General features: G+C 36.1%; 1 protein-coding gene across 2 annotated transcripts in view; it reads right to left on the bottom strand.

Annotated features, from left to right (window-relative positions):
- Positions 1-574: 574 nt before the first annotated feature.
- The window catches only part of LOC131047627 (glycerol-3-phosphate dehydrogenase [NAD(+)] GPDHC1, cytosolic), a 31,005-nt gene continuing 13,716 nt past the window's right edge, over positions 575-17,863 (bottom strand). For both annotated transcript variants that reach the window (XM_057981405.1, XM_057981406.2), the window contains exon 6: positions 575-1,270. In XM_057981405.1, coding sequence (XP_057837388.1) covers positions 1,144-1,270 — 127 coding nt within the window. In that variant the 3' untranslated portion in view covers positions 575-1,143. The remainder of the gene's footprint in view (positions 1,271-17,863) is intronic.

The raw sequence follows: 17,863 nt of genomic DNA, 5'->3' as shown, positions 1-17,863 counted from the left end.
TAATCAACACGTCCGATTTTATTAAGAAGGATGGCGAGATTAACACATAATCAATAAATAAAGGCAAATCGATATAGTTAAATTGTCTAAGGCCGATAGGCCACTTAGACAATTTGGTTAACTATGTCGGCCATGAAGGAGACGACCGACGCTATTACATTAACATTGCCTGCAATGAAGAACCTAGCTAGTATGAAGATGAACTGAAGACAGCACTTCATATTCTTGTAATCATGATTTTAATGTAGGTAGATGAACCTTAATTGTGATCTTTATGGACTCTGTTGCCAACAATGAAGAACCTAAGCATGAAGATGATCTGAAGACTACTTCATATCCGTGAGTTCCATATAAATTCCTTACCTCCCTTCTGCTATGTGAAAAGATATCACAGTTTGTATTATTGTTTTTGCTGCACTATACTTTTTCTATAAGGTTAAAACAAAAGTTCGGTACACAAACAGATAGAGAGAAAACAAAAAGAAAAAGCGCTATTATTGTGTACATGTAAATATTGCATTAGGAGATCAAATGCAAACGTATATTCTGTAGCCAATAAAAAATAGTCGAAGACTCGAGAAAGAAACATGAATATTTAGACTTGTACTGTGATCATTTAAATATCAATATGATCATTAAATTACACATTCCAAAGACTCGTGCTAATTTTAAGAAGTTAGTTGAGCACTTCTGTCTACTACACAATGCCAGCAATGCTTCCAAAACTTTTTGACATATGAAAGCCTTTCGCCACATTGAAATATATTTATACATATACAATTGTTCAACTGACAAAGATAGACAGACTATCTTGCACTACAATCTTTTAGCATCCTAGCAAGGCTATAGCAGAACTACCTGCATTATTACTTCTCTCCCTTGTAAATAAACCGGGTGAAACTCCCAACCTTTTCCACCTATCAGCAACACCTTGGACTATGGTGAAATAATATAATTTAATGAAATCTTGCAAAAATCCCCTCCACAAACACACTGTGGTACTGCCATAAGGAGCTTCCATACGTGTAAACAAGCATGCTTTATACACAAAGTGAAGAGAAGCTGAAAGAATCACATATATTGCAGACATTTTTCTTAGTACTGCATTGCCTGCATGTAATGCTGATCACTACTAATTTGATGTTACTGAGGTTGCCCTAAGAGGGAAGGCCTGTAGAAAGCTCGACTCTGAGCAATTTCAATACGATCCCGAGGATCATGCATTGTCTCATCACGTAACGCTTGAAGGATTGCATGCGGTGAGGCATCCCTGATTACACAAACGAGTCAAATTAGATTTCTAACTCTAGAATCAAATTGTAACATACATGAACTATAGTGTAATAATTAAACAGATCATACAAACATAAAGCTACCCATAATGCAAAGAAAAAAAGTTTGACATATTATGTCATGCACCCAGGGTTTAATTCTCTTGTAGGTTCCTTACATATTATAAACTAAATTTTAGACAATAAAATGAGAACAAAATATTAAATGCCACATGTTCAGACATTTGCCACACACATAAAACTAGAATAGGTATCTATCTAAAAGATGGAAAAATATCAGTCTCAAAATGCCTAGAGTGGATCTGTCAGCATCTTTTAAATAGATGACCTAAGCTAGTAGCATCCAGGGCCATGGCATTTAATATGTTAGTTTGACATTCAAAATTTTTGAGTTTATATCAGGTAAAAAATTCCTTTGACAAGTAATGAGGCAAATCATATTCATCCAATGAATGTATACATTAAAACTATATGAGTACGAGGTATATGAAAGAAAAAATTTATATTAATAGCCATGACATCATTGCAGTTCAAAGGACTTAGAGTTTCTCTTTCTTAACTTTTCATTTGGCAAGTTGTTCTTGTTTGGCATGTCTTTAAAGCTCTTTTTCACAAATACCACAAATGAATTATGTGCATGACATTTCATGATAATGTTTATTATGTCATATATTGTCAGAAATGGTGATCCCTGATTCCCTATATCAAACAATTAGTTAAGAAATTCATGTAGATGGACTCATCTCAATCAAGGTTCCAACCATTCGCATCATCCATCAAATAATATTGTAAAGCCATGTAAGTAACCATTTTGTGAGATTTCCCACGATATGCTCCAAGTCTTGGCTGATCAATCAATGCTCCAGGCTATTCTCACATCACAGTGAAAAACGACTTCTAAGGCCCCCATAATGTCTGCCCCTGCCAAGTTAGATCCCAGCACTTATAGAGATCGCAGCTCTTAAATTATGACATGGGCAATGTAAATATGATTGTGTCAAGATTCCCAGTGATTAATAAAATAATAAAAGCATTTAAATAAAATTAAAGTGAGAGAGAGTATCATGAGAAGTGATTAATAAAGACATTTAATTAAAATTAAAAGAAATTAAAAGGTTCAAGACAGCGACTAAGGATGAATAGTTGTGACTCTTTCAAAGGGCAGAAATCATGAAAGATTAACTCCCTCAAGAATAAGATATAAAGGTGAGATCGTTTCTTGGGAAATAGATCATTCATTCAAGCATCCACTTACCAATCCATCCAGAAATATCAATCAGCAAAAAGAAATTAAGCAATCAGCAATATATCTGACAAATACATCAAGCAATCAGTATTGAATTTGAGGAAGTGTCTTGCAAATATGGAGGACAAAAACCCTTCCAAGTCATGAAAGATTTAAGAACAAAAACCCTTATTTCTCTTATCAAGTTTGGACAAAAACTCCAATCTTGGTCGAGAACAAAAACCCTTAAATAATCTTGGCAAGTTAAGGATGAAAACCCTTGATATTGCTACTGTTGAGATAGAGATTAAAACCTCTAATTTAGCAGATTTGTAAAGTACTTCCAAAGAATTCAAGATATTATTGATTTTGAGAATTATGCTATGACATTTTTATCTAAATATTATAATAAATTCTTAATCTTTGACAAAGCTATTATCGTTTTGAGTAAAGATTATTGTTTGAAGGCAAAAATCAGGAATGTCCCAAAAAGGGACATTAAAGTTTAAACGTAACCCCATTTTTGGACTAGGTGACATGAACTTGTCACTGTGGTGTTCTAATAGACTTGGTGTGTGTATGAAAGTGCGATGTGTGTGCGAACAATTAAAGATTATCATTAACAAATCTGGATATTTTATTATTTAGTTTATGTTGCTTATTAAATTAAATAAACTTGAATATGTTTCTAACTAACTTGCACTAATCACTATCTTGTGAATCGTGTGAGGAACATTCTTTGTTTTACAGGTGTCAGGGTGCAAGGTGATGCGGATTATACAGTTTCAACGAGAGGGAAAGGTCCTGATGCCAATTCAGTGCCAAAACCATTCGTATGTATGTCATGCCTTAACCAGACGTTTGTCCAAAGCAAGCACCTGGCATGCAATTATAGTACTTAGTATGGTTTCATTTATTGAGTGATTGACTCTCTTGCCTAAATGCATATGCTCGACACTAGAAAATGTGTTTGCATGTTTTACTCTAGTGCACCCTTGTTTAAGAATATACTTATATCATGGGGACAATAGTGAACTAATTTTAGATGTCCTCAATTGGTCATCAGCAATATTTAATATTAAATAAATAATAGAATAGAATATATTTACATGTATAAACATAAGCACAAAAAAAGAGTAAATATCATATCACCATCGATTAATTGTGATTCACCGGCCATATATGAATAAGGTTAAGTCAAATGGGAAAAGATAAGCATGGGTGCAAGTTTCAACCGTGTTATGGGCTGAAATGAAAGATAAGTGGCCAACATTAAAGGCTCGGTCAAGCAGCAGCATACCACCCATGGAATAACCTACACCCCTGCAATAAATTTGCCCTTATATGCCTTGAAAGAGGGCATACAGCCTAGAGAAAAGATGCTTATTTTATTAGATGTGACAGAAGGTCATGAGGAGGATTTAATTCGAATTGATGGAAGTTTTTGGGCAGATTTTCATTATCTGCGCAAAGGAAGGGAGGCATGAGGAGTGAACTAAGTTTTATTTTTTAAGAACAGCTCGAGCTGAGGAAGGAGGATGCTGCAGCAATTTTACCAGGCACTTGAACTGACCCTAAACACCATATCAGTTGGTTTTTTCATATGTTACTGCCATTCTGTTATTTATGTTTGTTTCTTTTCTGCTTGATGACTGCATCCAAGTTTGAGAGCATTCTTTTGTTGCTGGATTGATAAATCAGTATATTCCCATTGTATTTTATCGTTGTTCATTTACATTAAACTATTTGATCAGTCACATATGACTGAGTCCAAATTTTACAGTCTTTTGTTGCTGGGTTGATAAATCAGCGGATTCCCTTCTATTTTATTGTTGTTCACTCATTTAAGACTACTTGATCAATCTAATATGACTCTGTCCAAATTTGAGAAAATTCTTTTGTTGCTGAGTTGATTCTGGATGCCATTTTCTGAGGTTTTTTCTGATTTAGGCATGGTTGGCACACTCGGCAAGTCCTAGCCAAATTTTATCTCTAGCAAGTTACTCCCCGGCTAACTTGCAGGCAAAAGTTGCCGAGTTTCTGGAAGAGTCTTTGAGAAAAACTCACAGGGCGCACCTAAGACATGCCAAAAACATATCAAATACACATTTTCTTTTTTCTTATAAATTCATCAACGCCCTCACTAATCCTCACAAGCAGTTGAAGAGCAAATTTGAGCTACTTGGAAGGATTTCTAGATGAAATTAAGTTGATCTATATAAATTCTAGGCTAAACTTATATTGATTTAAGCTAATTTGTTTGTATTTTAAAATTAAAATGTTGTATTTTCACTTTGTACTTGTAGGTTAACTGTTCAGATAAAATGGCAAATATGTGCATGGGGATGTGCTGAATATGTATGCTTGATATATGAAGCCTGATAATGTTCTTATGCAGAATTTAGTAGTAATATTAATATAGACAGCAATATGTATGACAACCATGCTTAATTTCATATAAATTCATAGTACATGAAAGACTATTATATATATAGGGATAGGGAGTTTGTGTAGGGGGAGGCAGAGTAATTCGGTCACTAGATGGGTAAATCCCAAGATGGTTAAGGGCATATATTTCTGAGGCCTTGGGGAGAGTCCCGAGATGGGCATCAACATATGTTCCTAAGTAACCTTGAGGGAGCCCGCTCGTAGACTATTTCCAAGCGCCCTAGCACAGTAATTCCACCATCTACCATAGGGTTAGGGAAGAAGTGAAGGCGACCCCTAAATTTAATTAGTTATTTATTGCATTATATATACTTCTAATCTCAATAACCTAATTTAAGACATAATGATGTTAAAAGATGTATTAACTATTGGGAAATGGGTAGTGTTCCAATAGGGGGCACTACAAGACCCTACTTGGAGATATGATGTGCAGGGACCTACACCTTGGATAGTTATTTGCATTAGATGTTAAAAGCTATATAATGGAGGCATAAATCACCTCAAATACCATCTTGTAGGTATTACTCATCATGATGAATGCACATCTTGCATTGCCAAAAAGAAAAAATTTACAGAGAGAGAAAACAAAGGCAACCATAGTAACTACCATAGCTAATGCTAGCGTTCATGGTCTTAGCAAAAACAAATGAAGAAACAACATTTGAAAGCAACACTTCAAATACCATCTTGTAGGCATTACTTATCGTAATGCCAAGTCCTATAACAACACCACTAAAGACATCAAAAGTGAGATGAATGCACACTATTCATTGCTAAAAGAAAACAATTACAAAGAGAGAATGTAATGTCCCCATTTTGAAATAGGATTTAAAAATAAATGCTAATAATAAAATTAAAATATAACAGAATAAAATTATAAAAATAAAAATAAAAATAAAATATAATAAATAAAATTAAAATTATTAAAATTTAGTTAAGTTTAATGAATGGTCAAAAGGCATGAAATGAAAAGTTGACTCTCTCAAATGTGAGATAAAAGGGAGAAGAGAACTCCATTTGAATTGAAGAGATCATTGCGAGATGAATGCACATCTTGCATTGCCAAAAGAAAAAATTTACAGAGAGAAAACAAAGGCAACCATAGTAACTACCATAGCCAATGCTAGTGGTCATGGTCTTAGCAAAAACAAATGTGAGATAAAAGGGAGAAGAGAACTCCATTGGAATTGAATGGGGGGGTGTGGAGAAAGGAAGCAAGAAGGGAGCCTGCAAATCAAGGAAGGATTAAGGGAAGAAGAAAAGAATGGGAAGTAAATAAGGAAGTGACTCTTTCAAAAGGGCAGAAATTATGAAGGGTTGTACTCTTTCAAAAAGGTGCTAATTGTGAAAGGTGGTGACTCTAGCCAAAAGGCATACATGATGAAGAGGGGTGACCTTTTCCTTGCATTGGAAGATATAAAGGAGAAGGAGGATCAATGAAATGTGGAGATTGATGTGAAGTAGATGTGATAAGGGTGTGTGGAATAGAAAAGAATAATGAAATGAAGGAAAATAAATAAGAGATATACCAGCATGTCCATGAGGCCATGCATACAGATTTGAAAGAGAGCGATATGTGAAGTATATTTGACATACACTAATATATATCTGAGTATAACCAGCAGATCAGATTTATATAAGCATTGAAAGGGATCAAATAGAAATCTGAATAAATGAATAACATTCAGCATACAATGTGCATTATATGAGTGTTTGGATCTGATGCATAATGCACAGACCATGATCTTACTGATATATATATATATATATATATGAAGATCCCTTTAAATCTCGTATCCAATCTGCCATTCCATTATGGAGGGGAGATAATGCATTTGAGGAAGGCAAGTAGCTAGGAAGCCATTCCTATAGACACCCCGAGTGGGGCTGTGTTGACGTGTATTTTGTACACCATCATACACAGAATAAAATACCTAAGGGTATCTTATCCTCTCTTGAGAAAATAGTCTCTAACTGCTGAAGATTCGCGTAAAGGATCAGTTAGGTAGACTCCAAGGTTCTTTTAGTGGGGTCTCCACGTGTGGACAAGCTCCAGTGGTATGATGTGATTTGCTGGAATCACAAGGGGACTTACATTGAACTTCCGATCTGCTTTGCTGGACACAGGCTCTTACTAACTTGGATTTAAAAAAAAATGGAAAAAGGATAAGGGCGAAGAGAGGATCTAATCCTAATACTAAGAATGTAGGAGCAATGATTTGATTTTTGATGAAACTCTAACTAGATCTTGTTTTGACATCAATGGAACATCTACACAAGGCTAGTGCGATCTTCTAGGGGAGCTTTATGATGTTCAAATCATCACCGCAGGCATAGATACCATCCAAGTTGATGCATATCAATGAAGAGGCAACAAATTGAAATTGAGCTTAGGCTGAATGATTCCAGTTGACTACGCAAGGCAAGTCTGCAATCAACAAACTGCTAGTAGTATGGATGTACGAATTCCACCATCAATCAATCACATTTCCTCCATTCATCTAATTATCTACCATCTAAGATTGAAGACTTCAACAAGAAACCATGCAAATTGCAAGAAAACGACATATTTCACCATTACTTCAATGAAAATGGAGTTTGTTTACAATCAATGGCAACAATTTCTTGCCTTGTCCTCCTATTCTACTCTCTAACTACTTTCAACTTATTTACAACTCTCTCTAATCATCTAAAATTATCTTTTTACAAAATGAAATGCCTGGGCTTATATAGTGCCCACAATACAATTTGATGGCTTAGATCAATTCAAGATCAATGGCCAAGATTTTACAATGAAAACCCTAATTAGGGTTTGTTACAACCATTACATAACATTTAATGCTTGACCAATGATAAAATTGTATTGCTTGGACACATGTCCCTTCTAGAAAAATCGACCAATGGATAGCCGGGGTAGGTACATCGGAGTTTGTGCCACCTTCCATGAGTTAAGTACATTGAATCTGGACATGCTGAGATGGACTTCACTGATTGGAGAAATGATGACTAGGACGCCACCTCATTTGACACTTGGAACTTGGTGGATATTCATCTTGATATTGTTGAGAAACTTGCTTTAATTAACTCCTCTGGATCTATTTTGCTTCTTCAACGAGCCCTTGTTCTAACTCCTTGCGTCCTTGATGTGCAGGAAGATGATGTACCTCGCCTTGGAATGCTGGATTGGAAGAGGTCGCCCTTGTCTTGGCTTGATCGTCCTGGCGAAGACCGTCCTGGCGAAGACCGTCCTTGATCCGGCTTGATTTTCCTTGAAGAGACCTCCATTTGACGCCTACACAACATTTCAAAATTAGTAACATGATTTAGCAATACATAACATAAATTAGAGAGCAATTTTTAGGAAACTTAATGATAAGTCCTTTATTAATCATTTCCTAAAAACAACTGAGCTAAGGCAAAACAAAATTCCAAAATTCAAAATTAAGGAAATGACGATGAACAATTCAAAATCAAGACAATAACACCAATATCGCCATACCTCAGGAGAGAGCTAACTCTAGAATGCAAAATGAGGAAATTGCCTAAGCAAAAATCAAAATTCGAAAGTCTTGATGTGATCTTCAAAAGAACGTTCCTCTTATCAACTTCGCCACCCTTCAAGTCTTGGACGTGATCTCCTCTTCAAGTTAGCAATTTCGCCATCTTTGATATGTTCTTGACGTGATCTCCAATGCCTTGGACAAGTTCGCACTTCCTTGGATAGTACTAACGCCTTCCTTTGGATATAAATTCGCACCTCCTTGAACACAACTTTGCACTTCTCCCTTTGTCTTCCTTAAATCGCACTTGAGATGATAAAAATGATAATGTGAAAATAAAAATCTTTCACCTCCCTTATATAAGCGCCTCTCATCATTCACCCTAAGGCCGACTTTTGTGAAATAAAGCAATTTTAAACGATTTTTAATTAAATAATAAAGGCCGACCTTGACAAAATAAACCCAAGCGCTCCCTTTTGATTTTTATTAAATTAATAATTAATTATTAAATGCCTTTATTTTTAATTAATAAATTTCGATTTTTACAAAGGCAAAAAATAATTAATAAATACATACCATGCGCTATTTAAATGCTTTTAATTAAACATCGATTTTTTTTTCTAGCATTTAAATAAATTTTAAAAATGTGTTTTAAGCGCCAAAATGAAAAAGTGAGAAGATACGTACCTCATCGCCCTGGTCCCTTGGAGAGGGACAGGAGCGATTTTGCTCTTATGGGCCTCATTTCACTTCATCACCTTCGAAAATTATATTCAACGGATTCGCAATGCCTCCTTTCATTCATTCATGCCTTGAGATCGGTTGAAATTTGGCGAGAAAATCATCTACAACAAAAATCGCTCTGGTCCCTTCCTGAGGGACAGGAGCGAACTTAAGCATTTTGGTCCTTTGTTGACGTTTGATAATCTTTAATTTGTCTTCAACGGGTTCGATTGACCTCCTTTCTTGCCTTCGAACATAAAAGTTTGCTTGATCTTTGCCCAGATCGTACCTTATGAAGAACTTCGCTCTGGTCCTTCAGTGAGGGACAGGAGCGAATTTGACCCTCTAGGCAAAACTTCATCATTTCATTGTTTTTTGATCAAGTCTGGATGTTCTACCATGCTCATTTCGTCCTTCACCATGCCTTTGATGTCTCGATTCGTCCAAACAAGGTCAGGAATGGCCTAACTAAGCATTTTCGCTCTGGTCCCTTGGTGAGGGACACGAGCGCATTTCGTTCTGGACCCTTGGAGAAGGACACGAGCGAAATTTGACTTTTCGCACTCTCGATCAGGTCAATTTTAATGGAATATAACATTTAAGTATAAGTGACATTTCCTTCTATGTTTCTTCTTTCTTATACTTTAAGTTATATTCCATGTATACTTTCAGGATGTTTGAGAGTGGTTTCAGACCTCCAGGAGTTATATTGCAAAATCTAGTTTTTGGAGGTTTTTCAGTTTCCAGACTTAGTCAAATTTCAGGATCAGGACATTCCAGACTTAGCCAAATTTCAGGATCAGGACCTCACTCAAGCCGGACTTGGTTATCCATGTGATCTCCCCGACAGCACTTCAAGTTATATTCATTTGATAAAATGTACCTCTTTGGACCTTCTCACATCGTCAAGACGTTAAAATCTTGCAAGGACAAAGCAAAATTGGATTTGTAGCTCCGGTCCTTCACTGAGGGACAGGAGCGATTTAGGCAATTAGCACTGTTATGGACGTCCCGAAAATCTTCAATTTATATTCAATGGAAAGATCTCGCCGTTCTCCATTATTTCAAACGTAAAATTTGTCTGGACTCTGCAGGGATGATGAGATATTTGAGATTGAGCTCCTGTCCTTCACTGAGGGACAGGAGCGATTTTGCTCCTACAGGCCAAAATAACAAGATTTTTCACATTTTAACACTTCACAAGGCAAAAACAAATCATTTGAAATGCCTAGGATCAAAATTCAAAAAAGTCAAAATTTGGTCAAAAATATTCAATTGGACAAAAATTCACATTTCATCTTCAACACTTAGACAAATTTAAGCTCTGCATCAACATTCCAATTGAAAATTAGACCATTCTGGCGAATTCATTTCATTCAAAATTTGCATTCTAGAAAAGGAAATTCAAAAAGCTCCCAAAACTGACTGGATTTTGGTCCGAAAAGACGGTAATTAAAACCCTAAGGCTTGACCCTAAATCCAGACAACTAACAAACTAACCAAACCCTAAAAAAGCAAAGCGAAAACGAACAAAATGAGCAAAAGAAACATGGGTCCCCATTTGCAATGGGGCGATGTGTGAAAACGTCACAACAGGCTGGGAGGCCGAATGATGGTTATCATTTTATGCTCCTAGGCTGAATGGAACGGCTCAAGGCGCCTTGCATGATCTCCCAAGTGGTGCTCCATAATGACGATGGGTTGTTGGGTAGAATCTTAAGGGAATCCCACATGTATATTATGTAATTTACAATAACAATTAAGATAATGTCCCTAACCCTAGTAGGAATGATTGATTTTATATCTAACATGATTGAGGTCTCATTCAAGATCTAATTGGTAAAGTTATACCTCAAACCATCTTACATTTCTTATTTGAATGGAATTTATGATTTTAGGTAAAAACCTAGGGCATTGGAAAAGGGGACATTACAGAGAAAACAAAGGCAACTATAGTAGCATCCATAGTTAATGCTAGTGGTCATGGTCCTTAAGCAAAAACAAATGAAGAAACAACATTTGAAGGTATAGTGGGCTCCCTTCATGGTCCATGCGTTCAAAATACATCGGCATCCTCTTCATCCATTTCAAGTAGAGCACCTCCATGCACACCACATAGCTTTTTTGTGACCAAAAGCATACCTTGAGCACAACCAGATAAAGCATGTGTCGATTTTGGTAATGCAACAACTTTTCAATGTGGTGAGCAGACCTTACTGGGATAATTTGGTAACTACGTTGACAGTTGCGATAAAAGGCTACAAGGCACCTTCTCATAAAAACTTAAGGGGGAGCTTGATAAATTTATGCTATCTTTTAGCAATTTATGTTGATTAATTTATAGTAACTTATGTTGATTAAAATTTTGCACTTTCACTTCATACTTATAGGTTGCTCATGGATGCAACTTAAGGGGCAAAGCTAATAGTGGAAAAATAGAAGCAGCAATGGCGAAAAACATGGCTGCACTATTCTTTCAGATGAGTGGATGGAGGGAAAAAGCTGCACCATTATCAATTTTTTGGTAGCTTCAAATAGTGAGATAAATTTTTGAAATTGCTTGATGACACCCCATGTTGAGGTGAAAGACCTCATTATTCAGGAATTGCACAATTACAAGACTAGAACAAGTAGGCTCTTTTCTTCAAAACTAGCTATCTAAGGAAGAACCACTTAGACACCAAGTGATAATTTGGAGTCTTACAAATTACAAATTTCAAATTTACAACCATTGATAATTTGATAAAATATGTTTTGACTTTGCTTTCTAACGCTTCAATATTTTATTTTGTAGATTCTTGGTGAATAGATAGGGGTACTAATATCCCAGATCTCCAAATATTAGTCCTCCACATTTTATGCCAACCTTGTAGTGCATCCAACTGTGAGTGCGATTGGAGCTTATTTGAGGCCATCCACGCACAAAAGAGTAACACAATAGCTCAAAAACGCTTTAATGACTTGTGCAATACAACTTTCAGCTTCGCATGAGAAGGGTAGAGGACTAATCAAAGGAGCTCATTGATTTGAATGAGATTGATCCTTATAATAATTGGACAAGGCAAGATGAGCAGCCCCCATTGTTTACTAAAGATGACATGATGGAAGTTGAGCCAAATCCACAAGCACAGCCTTCTATGCCAAGCGAAGAGCCACAGTAAACTCCAAGGATTAAAACTTCAACATCTCCAAGTTTTCACTAGGTTAGGAAAGAGAAAGATGTAAAATGTTGTATTTTCTCATATGTAATTTATGAATTATGATGATGAATTTCAAAGGCAATCATCATAAAATCATAATAGTTGTCAGCTATCTACTGTATCAGCCATCAGGATTCCACATGATAATAGGATTTTGTACTCCATTTGTATTCAAATAAATCAAATTTAATAGAAAATACTATTGTACTCATTTATGGACTCATTGGATACATCTTGTCATTGAATTTTTGAAAGAAATGTGTTTCTAAAGAAATTTAGGCAAATTTTTAAGTTGCCAACTATTTTGCCTAGCAAAAATTTGGGGTCTGTGAGTCCAAGTTTGCCAACTATAGGTTCAGGTACTGCTCAAAAATTTAATAAATTTGTGTTGGCTGTCAGTGATGTCTGTGTACCAGATTTAGGTTGTCAATTCATGGTATGACTGTCTATGGAACGTAATATTGGCCCTGGGTTGCATTTACAGCCTTTGTATGCATTCCTTGTAAGTTGCATATATTTTGCATTGCTCTACCTCTGTAAGTTGAGGTTCTGGGTTTCTTCCTTCTGTAGCCATTTATTATTGTATCTGACTAGAAATGATAGACATACCAGCTAAACCCTCAGAATTCATTTCTGCTAACGTAGGTGTTGGCTGAAAATTTGATAAATATATCTGGAGTCCAAACGTTAGAATACGTTAGAATACTGCTTATTGTTCAAACTAATTAATAAGTGTCTCCTTCTGAATGCATTATTTTTCAGAGGAAATATCTGCAGATGTTTGCATAACCTTTGCCATATGATGTGTCATTTGTGAGCTGTACATGGAGATTACCTTTAGATTAAAGGAGATGCAAATTATTAACTGCCCATGCAAACTGAGAGTCTCAGGAACATTAGGCTAGGTGTTTAGGTAGAGTATCAGAGATTATCAAGGTGGAAATGTTTACTAGATTTTTGGAGCATGTCTCAACCCCTGTATTTTTATTCCAAATCTAAATTTTCTAGCTTCCAACCATGGGTTTATAATAGCAGTAAATATTTGCAGCCAGGCTCCTTTCTACCATGAAAATAAAACCAATCATCCCAACAAAGATTTCTTTTCACTGGAATTCATTTCCAATTTTTAGCATACTTGAAAACTTTCACTTGGCCTTATGGAAAGTGTTTGGTATTAGACAAGTCTCAAAAGAAGCAGCAGAGTGGAAAAATCCAAAATTCCTAAATATTAAGGTGAATACCAAATTCGAAGGAAAACAAGTGCATGGAAAAAATTAAGAAAATACATACAGATCAATGGAGACAAAGTCAACAACAGAAACCAGATAAAGGAAGAAATGTCAGAACATGGGCACACAACCACAAAAATGATATAGATTAAAAGGTTTAGTAAAAGTAAAACTTTGGAAAGTCACAAAAAAATAGTGAATTTAACTTTGGTTAGGAAGGCTCTTAAGCATCAAAATCAAGTGTTAAGATATATTCTCTCAAAAGCACCTATGGTTTGCAGTTGTACCCTTGTTGGCTCTGTTTATAAGGAGGTTAAACTGCCTCTGGTAGATAATAGTCTAATACCTACAAGGGAGCACTAACTAATAATCTCAGCAGATAGATTAGATCAGAGAAGCTAGATAAAACCAAAATCCCTTTTGAAACGAAAGGGGGAAGCATCAAAAAGTCACTAATTTTTAAACAGTTTTGTAGCCTTAACAAGTGGTCATAAAAGGCACACATGGTTTTGAGGTCTTCACAGAACCATCCCAACAAATTTACTTTCATCACAGAATCTCAAAAATTGTTAACATCTTAACCATGCATAAAATGAATACTAAGCTTCAACAGGGAAAGAAACTCACCTTAAAAATTATTTCATGCACACCTAAGTTGCCAGTACAGGTTCAGAGTTTGATTTTGCCAATTGGGCATCTTTTTTTCCTGGGTTTGTTATGGCTGTGTACAGCCATGTATATATAATACTGTCAAAGGATCTATCCCATTTTCTATAGTGATATAACAATAACAAGTGAGCCATACCCGGCTAGGAAACCTTGGATATAGTATACCATTCAGCTATGACCCATCGGTATAAAACTGTCTAAAAGCCCCTAACTGTATCAAGTGGCAGCCATAACCGGCTAGGAAACCTTGGATATAGCATACCATTCAGTTACAACCCATCGTTATAAAACTGCCTAAAAGCCACTAACTTGTATAAAGTTTAAAAGACATACAATTGTCACAACACAACAAGCTCATTTTTTCTGCCAGATCGCATGTAAGAAGTATTAATCACAGATTTACTAGACTTCTGATTGGAAACCAAAGACTAGTCTCCCTCCTTGAGGGGCTTTGATGATTTGTTGCTTTGATGATAATACCAGCCACTCCTCACAATGTCAGGAAGCTCAAAAGAAGGCTGAGATGTAGGATTTGTAATGTGGGTAGCCGGGTAAGAAAAGAGGCTTTTATCCACCAAACGAAACTTCTTTGAGCTCTATGCAGCAGCCATAGAATGAGGTGAGGTTTTCTTTGCAGCATTTGCTGAAGGAGGAAAGACATCTTTCAACAAAGAGGCCTTTGCTTTAGTTCTGTTGGGAATTTATTTTTTACTACTAATTTTTTTATATTAATTGTTTTATCATTTATAACCAAGGGGCCTCTTTATTATCATGGATATTTGTTCTTTTGTTGACTGCTGCTACTGAAGACACCCTTGGCCTTCGTCATATTGCTCATACATTCAATTTGTAATATTTTGATGGCTTGTATTTTGATAAAAAATTGGGCCACAGAGGATTAATTATTTGTGAAAGGTATGCTTTGTCTGGGTGCAGTGCTCTCAACTGTGCAGAGGTCATCGTGCATGCATTGCAACAGGCAATAAAATGAGCAGGAAGATCTAACTAAACACAACCCTTGATGTATGTGTAATGAAAGAAGTTTGGCTGATATCTGCAGGCTGCCTCCGGAGCAAATGGTAAACAATTGTGCATATTTTTTAGTCTGTGAAGCACATATTTGATATTTCTTTATACCCAGTGAGCTGTGGGTCTTCCTAGGTTTGCCCAAAGCATGGCCTTAGCATGAAAATCTGTGAAGCATAAAACACACATTGTACTTGGGAAAAGTGTAAAATAGATGTACTATGGACTAAGAAACACTGAGACTTGAGTCCGTAATCCTGAAACCTTGCCACTCAGAAATTAGGAATAGTATTTATACGCGACTACATTTAGAATGTTTGCTTTTGGGATGAAAACAGGACCACCAATCTAGCCCCTCTGATGCAAAAGCATATCAAGGTATGGGTTATCAGCATCACCAAAAGAATAGTCAGCATAAGCGAAAGAGTGTTTTTGTTTCAATATTCAGTTTCTTGTTCAGAACTTGAGTTCTTAGGCTCAAATTTTCAAATTTCAAGTGTTTCCCTCTCTTATGGAATATCCCACTTCTTTGAGATCCACTATAGACACTTGTAAGGAGGCCTCTGATGTGTTATGGTATCTCTTTCAAGAAGGGGGTTAGCTATGAAAACCATTATCCCTTGTATGAGCATCCGTGAAATGTCATATATGAAGGGGTTACTTGTTAGAGCCATTTTTGACTTCCTAAATCAGCCTTGGAAGATGGAGTGCCTTGTTTGCATGCTGATGAATGATCTTGCAAATCCTTTTTCATGTTGGAGAGGGTGCCCCACATTTCTAGTCTTAGCCAGTGATTAATGGCTCTTGATGGTGAGAGTTGCACATTTGACTTTAACTCAATTCTTGGTCACACTGATGGGAGTTACAAATTGATTTGATCTCCATTCTTCAAGAGTAGGGTCCCAAATCAGAGAGAAGCGAGTTAACACTATTTCCAGCTTGTTATCTCTCAATTTTGGCATCCAAGTTAGAGGATATAAGGATAAATGCAGATTGAAGATTGAAAACCAGTTTAGCTATCATAGAAGGTGTTTTTGTAGGTTACATGAATGAGGGATTTTCTTTGTAATTTACGTCATGCATAGGTGGGTATGGTGTGGTTTTGCAGGTCAAAAAATATATTTTTACAAGAGGAAACTCTGCCCAATTTTTACCTGAAATTTTGTTGTATTCTTTTCCAATGTAATGTGAAGTATCATAAGTATGGTCATTGTAATACTTGTTATGTCATGTAAGAACCTTGCTGGTTCTAACTCTTCTATTGATGCAAATGCTGTCTTGTTTTTGTATTTTCAAAGGTTTTGAGGAATTTTAAGCACAAAATAACAAGTGCACCAGGCAAGAAATGCACATAAAACTGAATTGACAAGAAATATAGAGCAACTGCAACTACATTAAGTATCAGGCAACTGCTACAATTGAAACTAATACATAAAACATACCCGGAGGTCCTCAGGTTATTTAAATAAGAAAATTCTGGAACTTGCCAGCCAAAACTGTGAAACTGACAAAACAAGGTGCACAAGTCCAAGATGCAATTTCTCCAAGCCAGAAAAGAGATAGAATGGCCTGAGAGTGCTAGGCGATCAAGGTGAAGTAGTCTGAAGGCAAAAAGGATAGGCGTTCCAACCTTCCTAGTCAAACTCCCCTTTTCAAGACCACAAGTGCCAAGCTGAAAATGTACGGTCAACCAAGGAGAATGCATGGCTTGCCTCCCAAATGTCTATAAGACTATAACTGCTGAATGAAGTCGTCTCACCCAAGTGTAACCCTCTTTATTTGGAAATCTGCAAATAACTGAATTAAATAAGCTATGATGAAGCACAAATGGACTTCAGAATGAAGCCCTCTCAAAATGCAATGATTCAGCTGATCTTCCATGGCCTCAAGATCACAAATCCATGAAGAATTATCATTCTCCAATGGTGAAAACTCACTATAACACTTGTCTCAGGCGATTGCACAGAAAAGCCAAAAAGAAACAATGCCAAATAATCAATCATGTGAGGTCAAATTGTCTTCTTAGCTTCTTATAACCCTCAAAAAGGCACAATTTCCCAAAAAGTACGATTTCCTTCTTGAAAAGGGTTAAATACATTTAAAATGTATTTAATATACTTTATGCATCAATTAAATTAATCCCCCACTCAGGCATACCTTTTTGATATTCACTTTATAATATTTAAGTGGCCCACTTTTAATAAAGTTAATAATATAACTTTATAATAACCCCTTTAGGATTAAATATAACTTAACCACTTAAATATTAATATCTCCCTCAATATTCAATCTTTTGACATGTCATCAAAAGTTGGGGTCAACACTATATAACCCCCATGTGTCCATGTGCCCTAACTAAAAATAGCTTCACTGCCAGATTGACTTACTATAAATAGTAAGTTCCTCAACTAATCTCAAACACTAATATACAAAGGCCTGGAACTGAACTTGAGACTGAACTGAAGACATGGAGTGACAACAATCTCCATTAACTGCCACTGAGACTCTCTATCCAAACATATTATAGCCTACGAGAGTCCAAGTAATAGGC

The sequence above is a fragment of the Cryptomeria japonica genome, chromosome 10 (assembly GCF_030272615.1).
Source record: "Cryptomeria japonica chromosome 10, Sugi_1.0, whole genome shotgun sequence".
In the NCBI taxonomy this organism is placed as follows: Eukaryota; Viridiplantae; Streptophyta; class Pinopsida; order Cupressales; family Cupressaceae; genus Cryptomeria; species Cryptomeria japonica.
The sequence above is the reverse complement of the archived record's forward strand: the minus strand, read 5'-3'. Positions and strand labels throughout refer to the sequence as shown.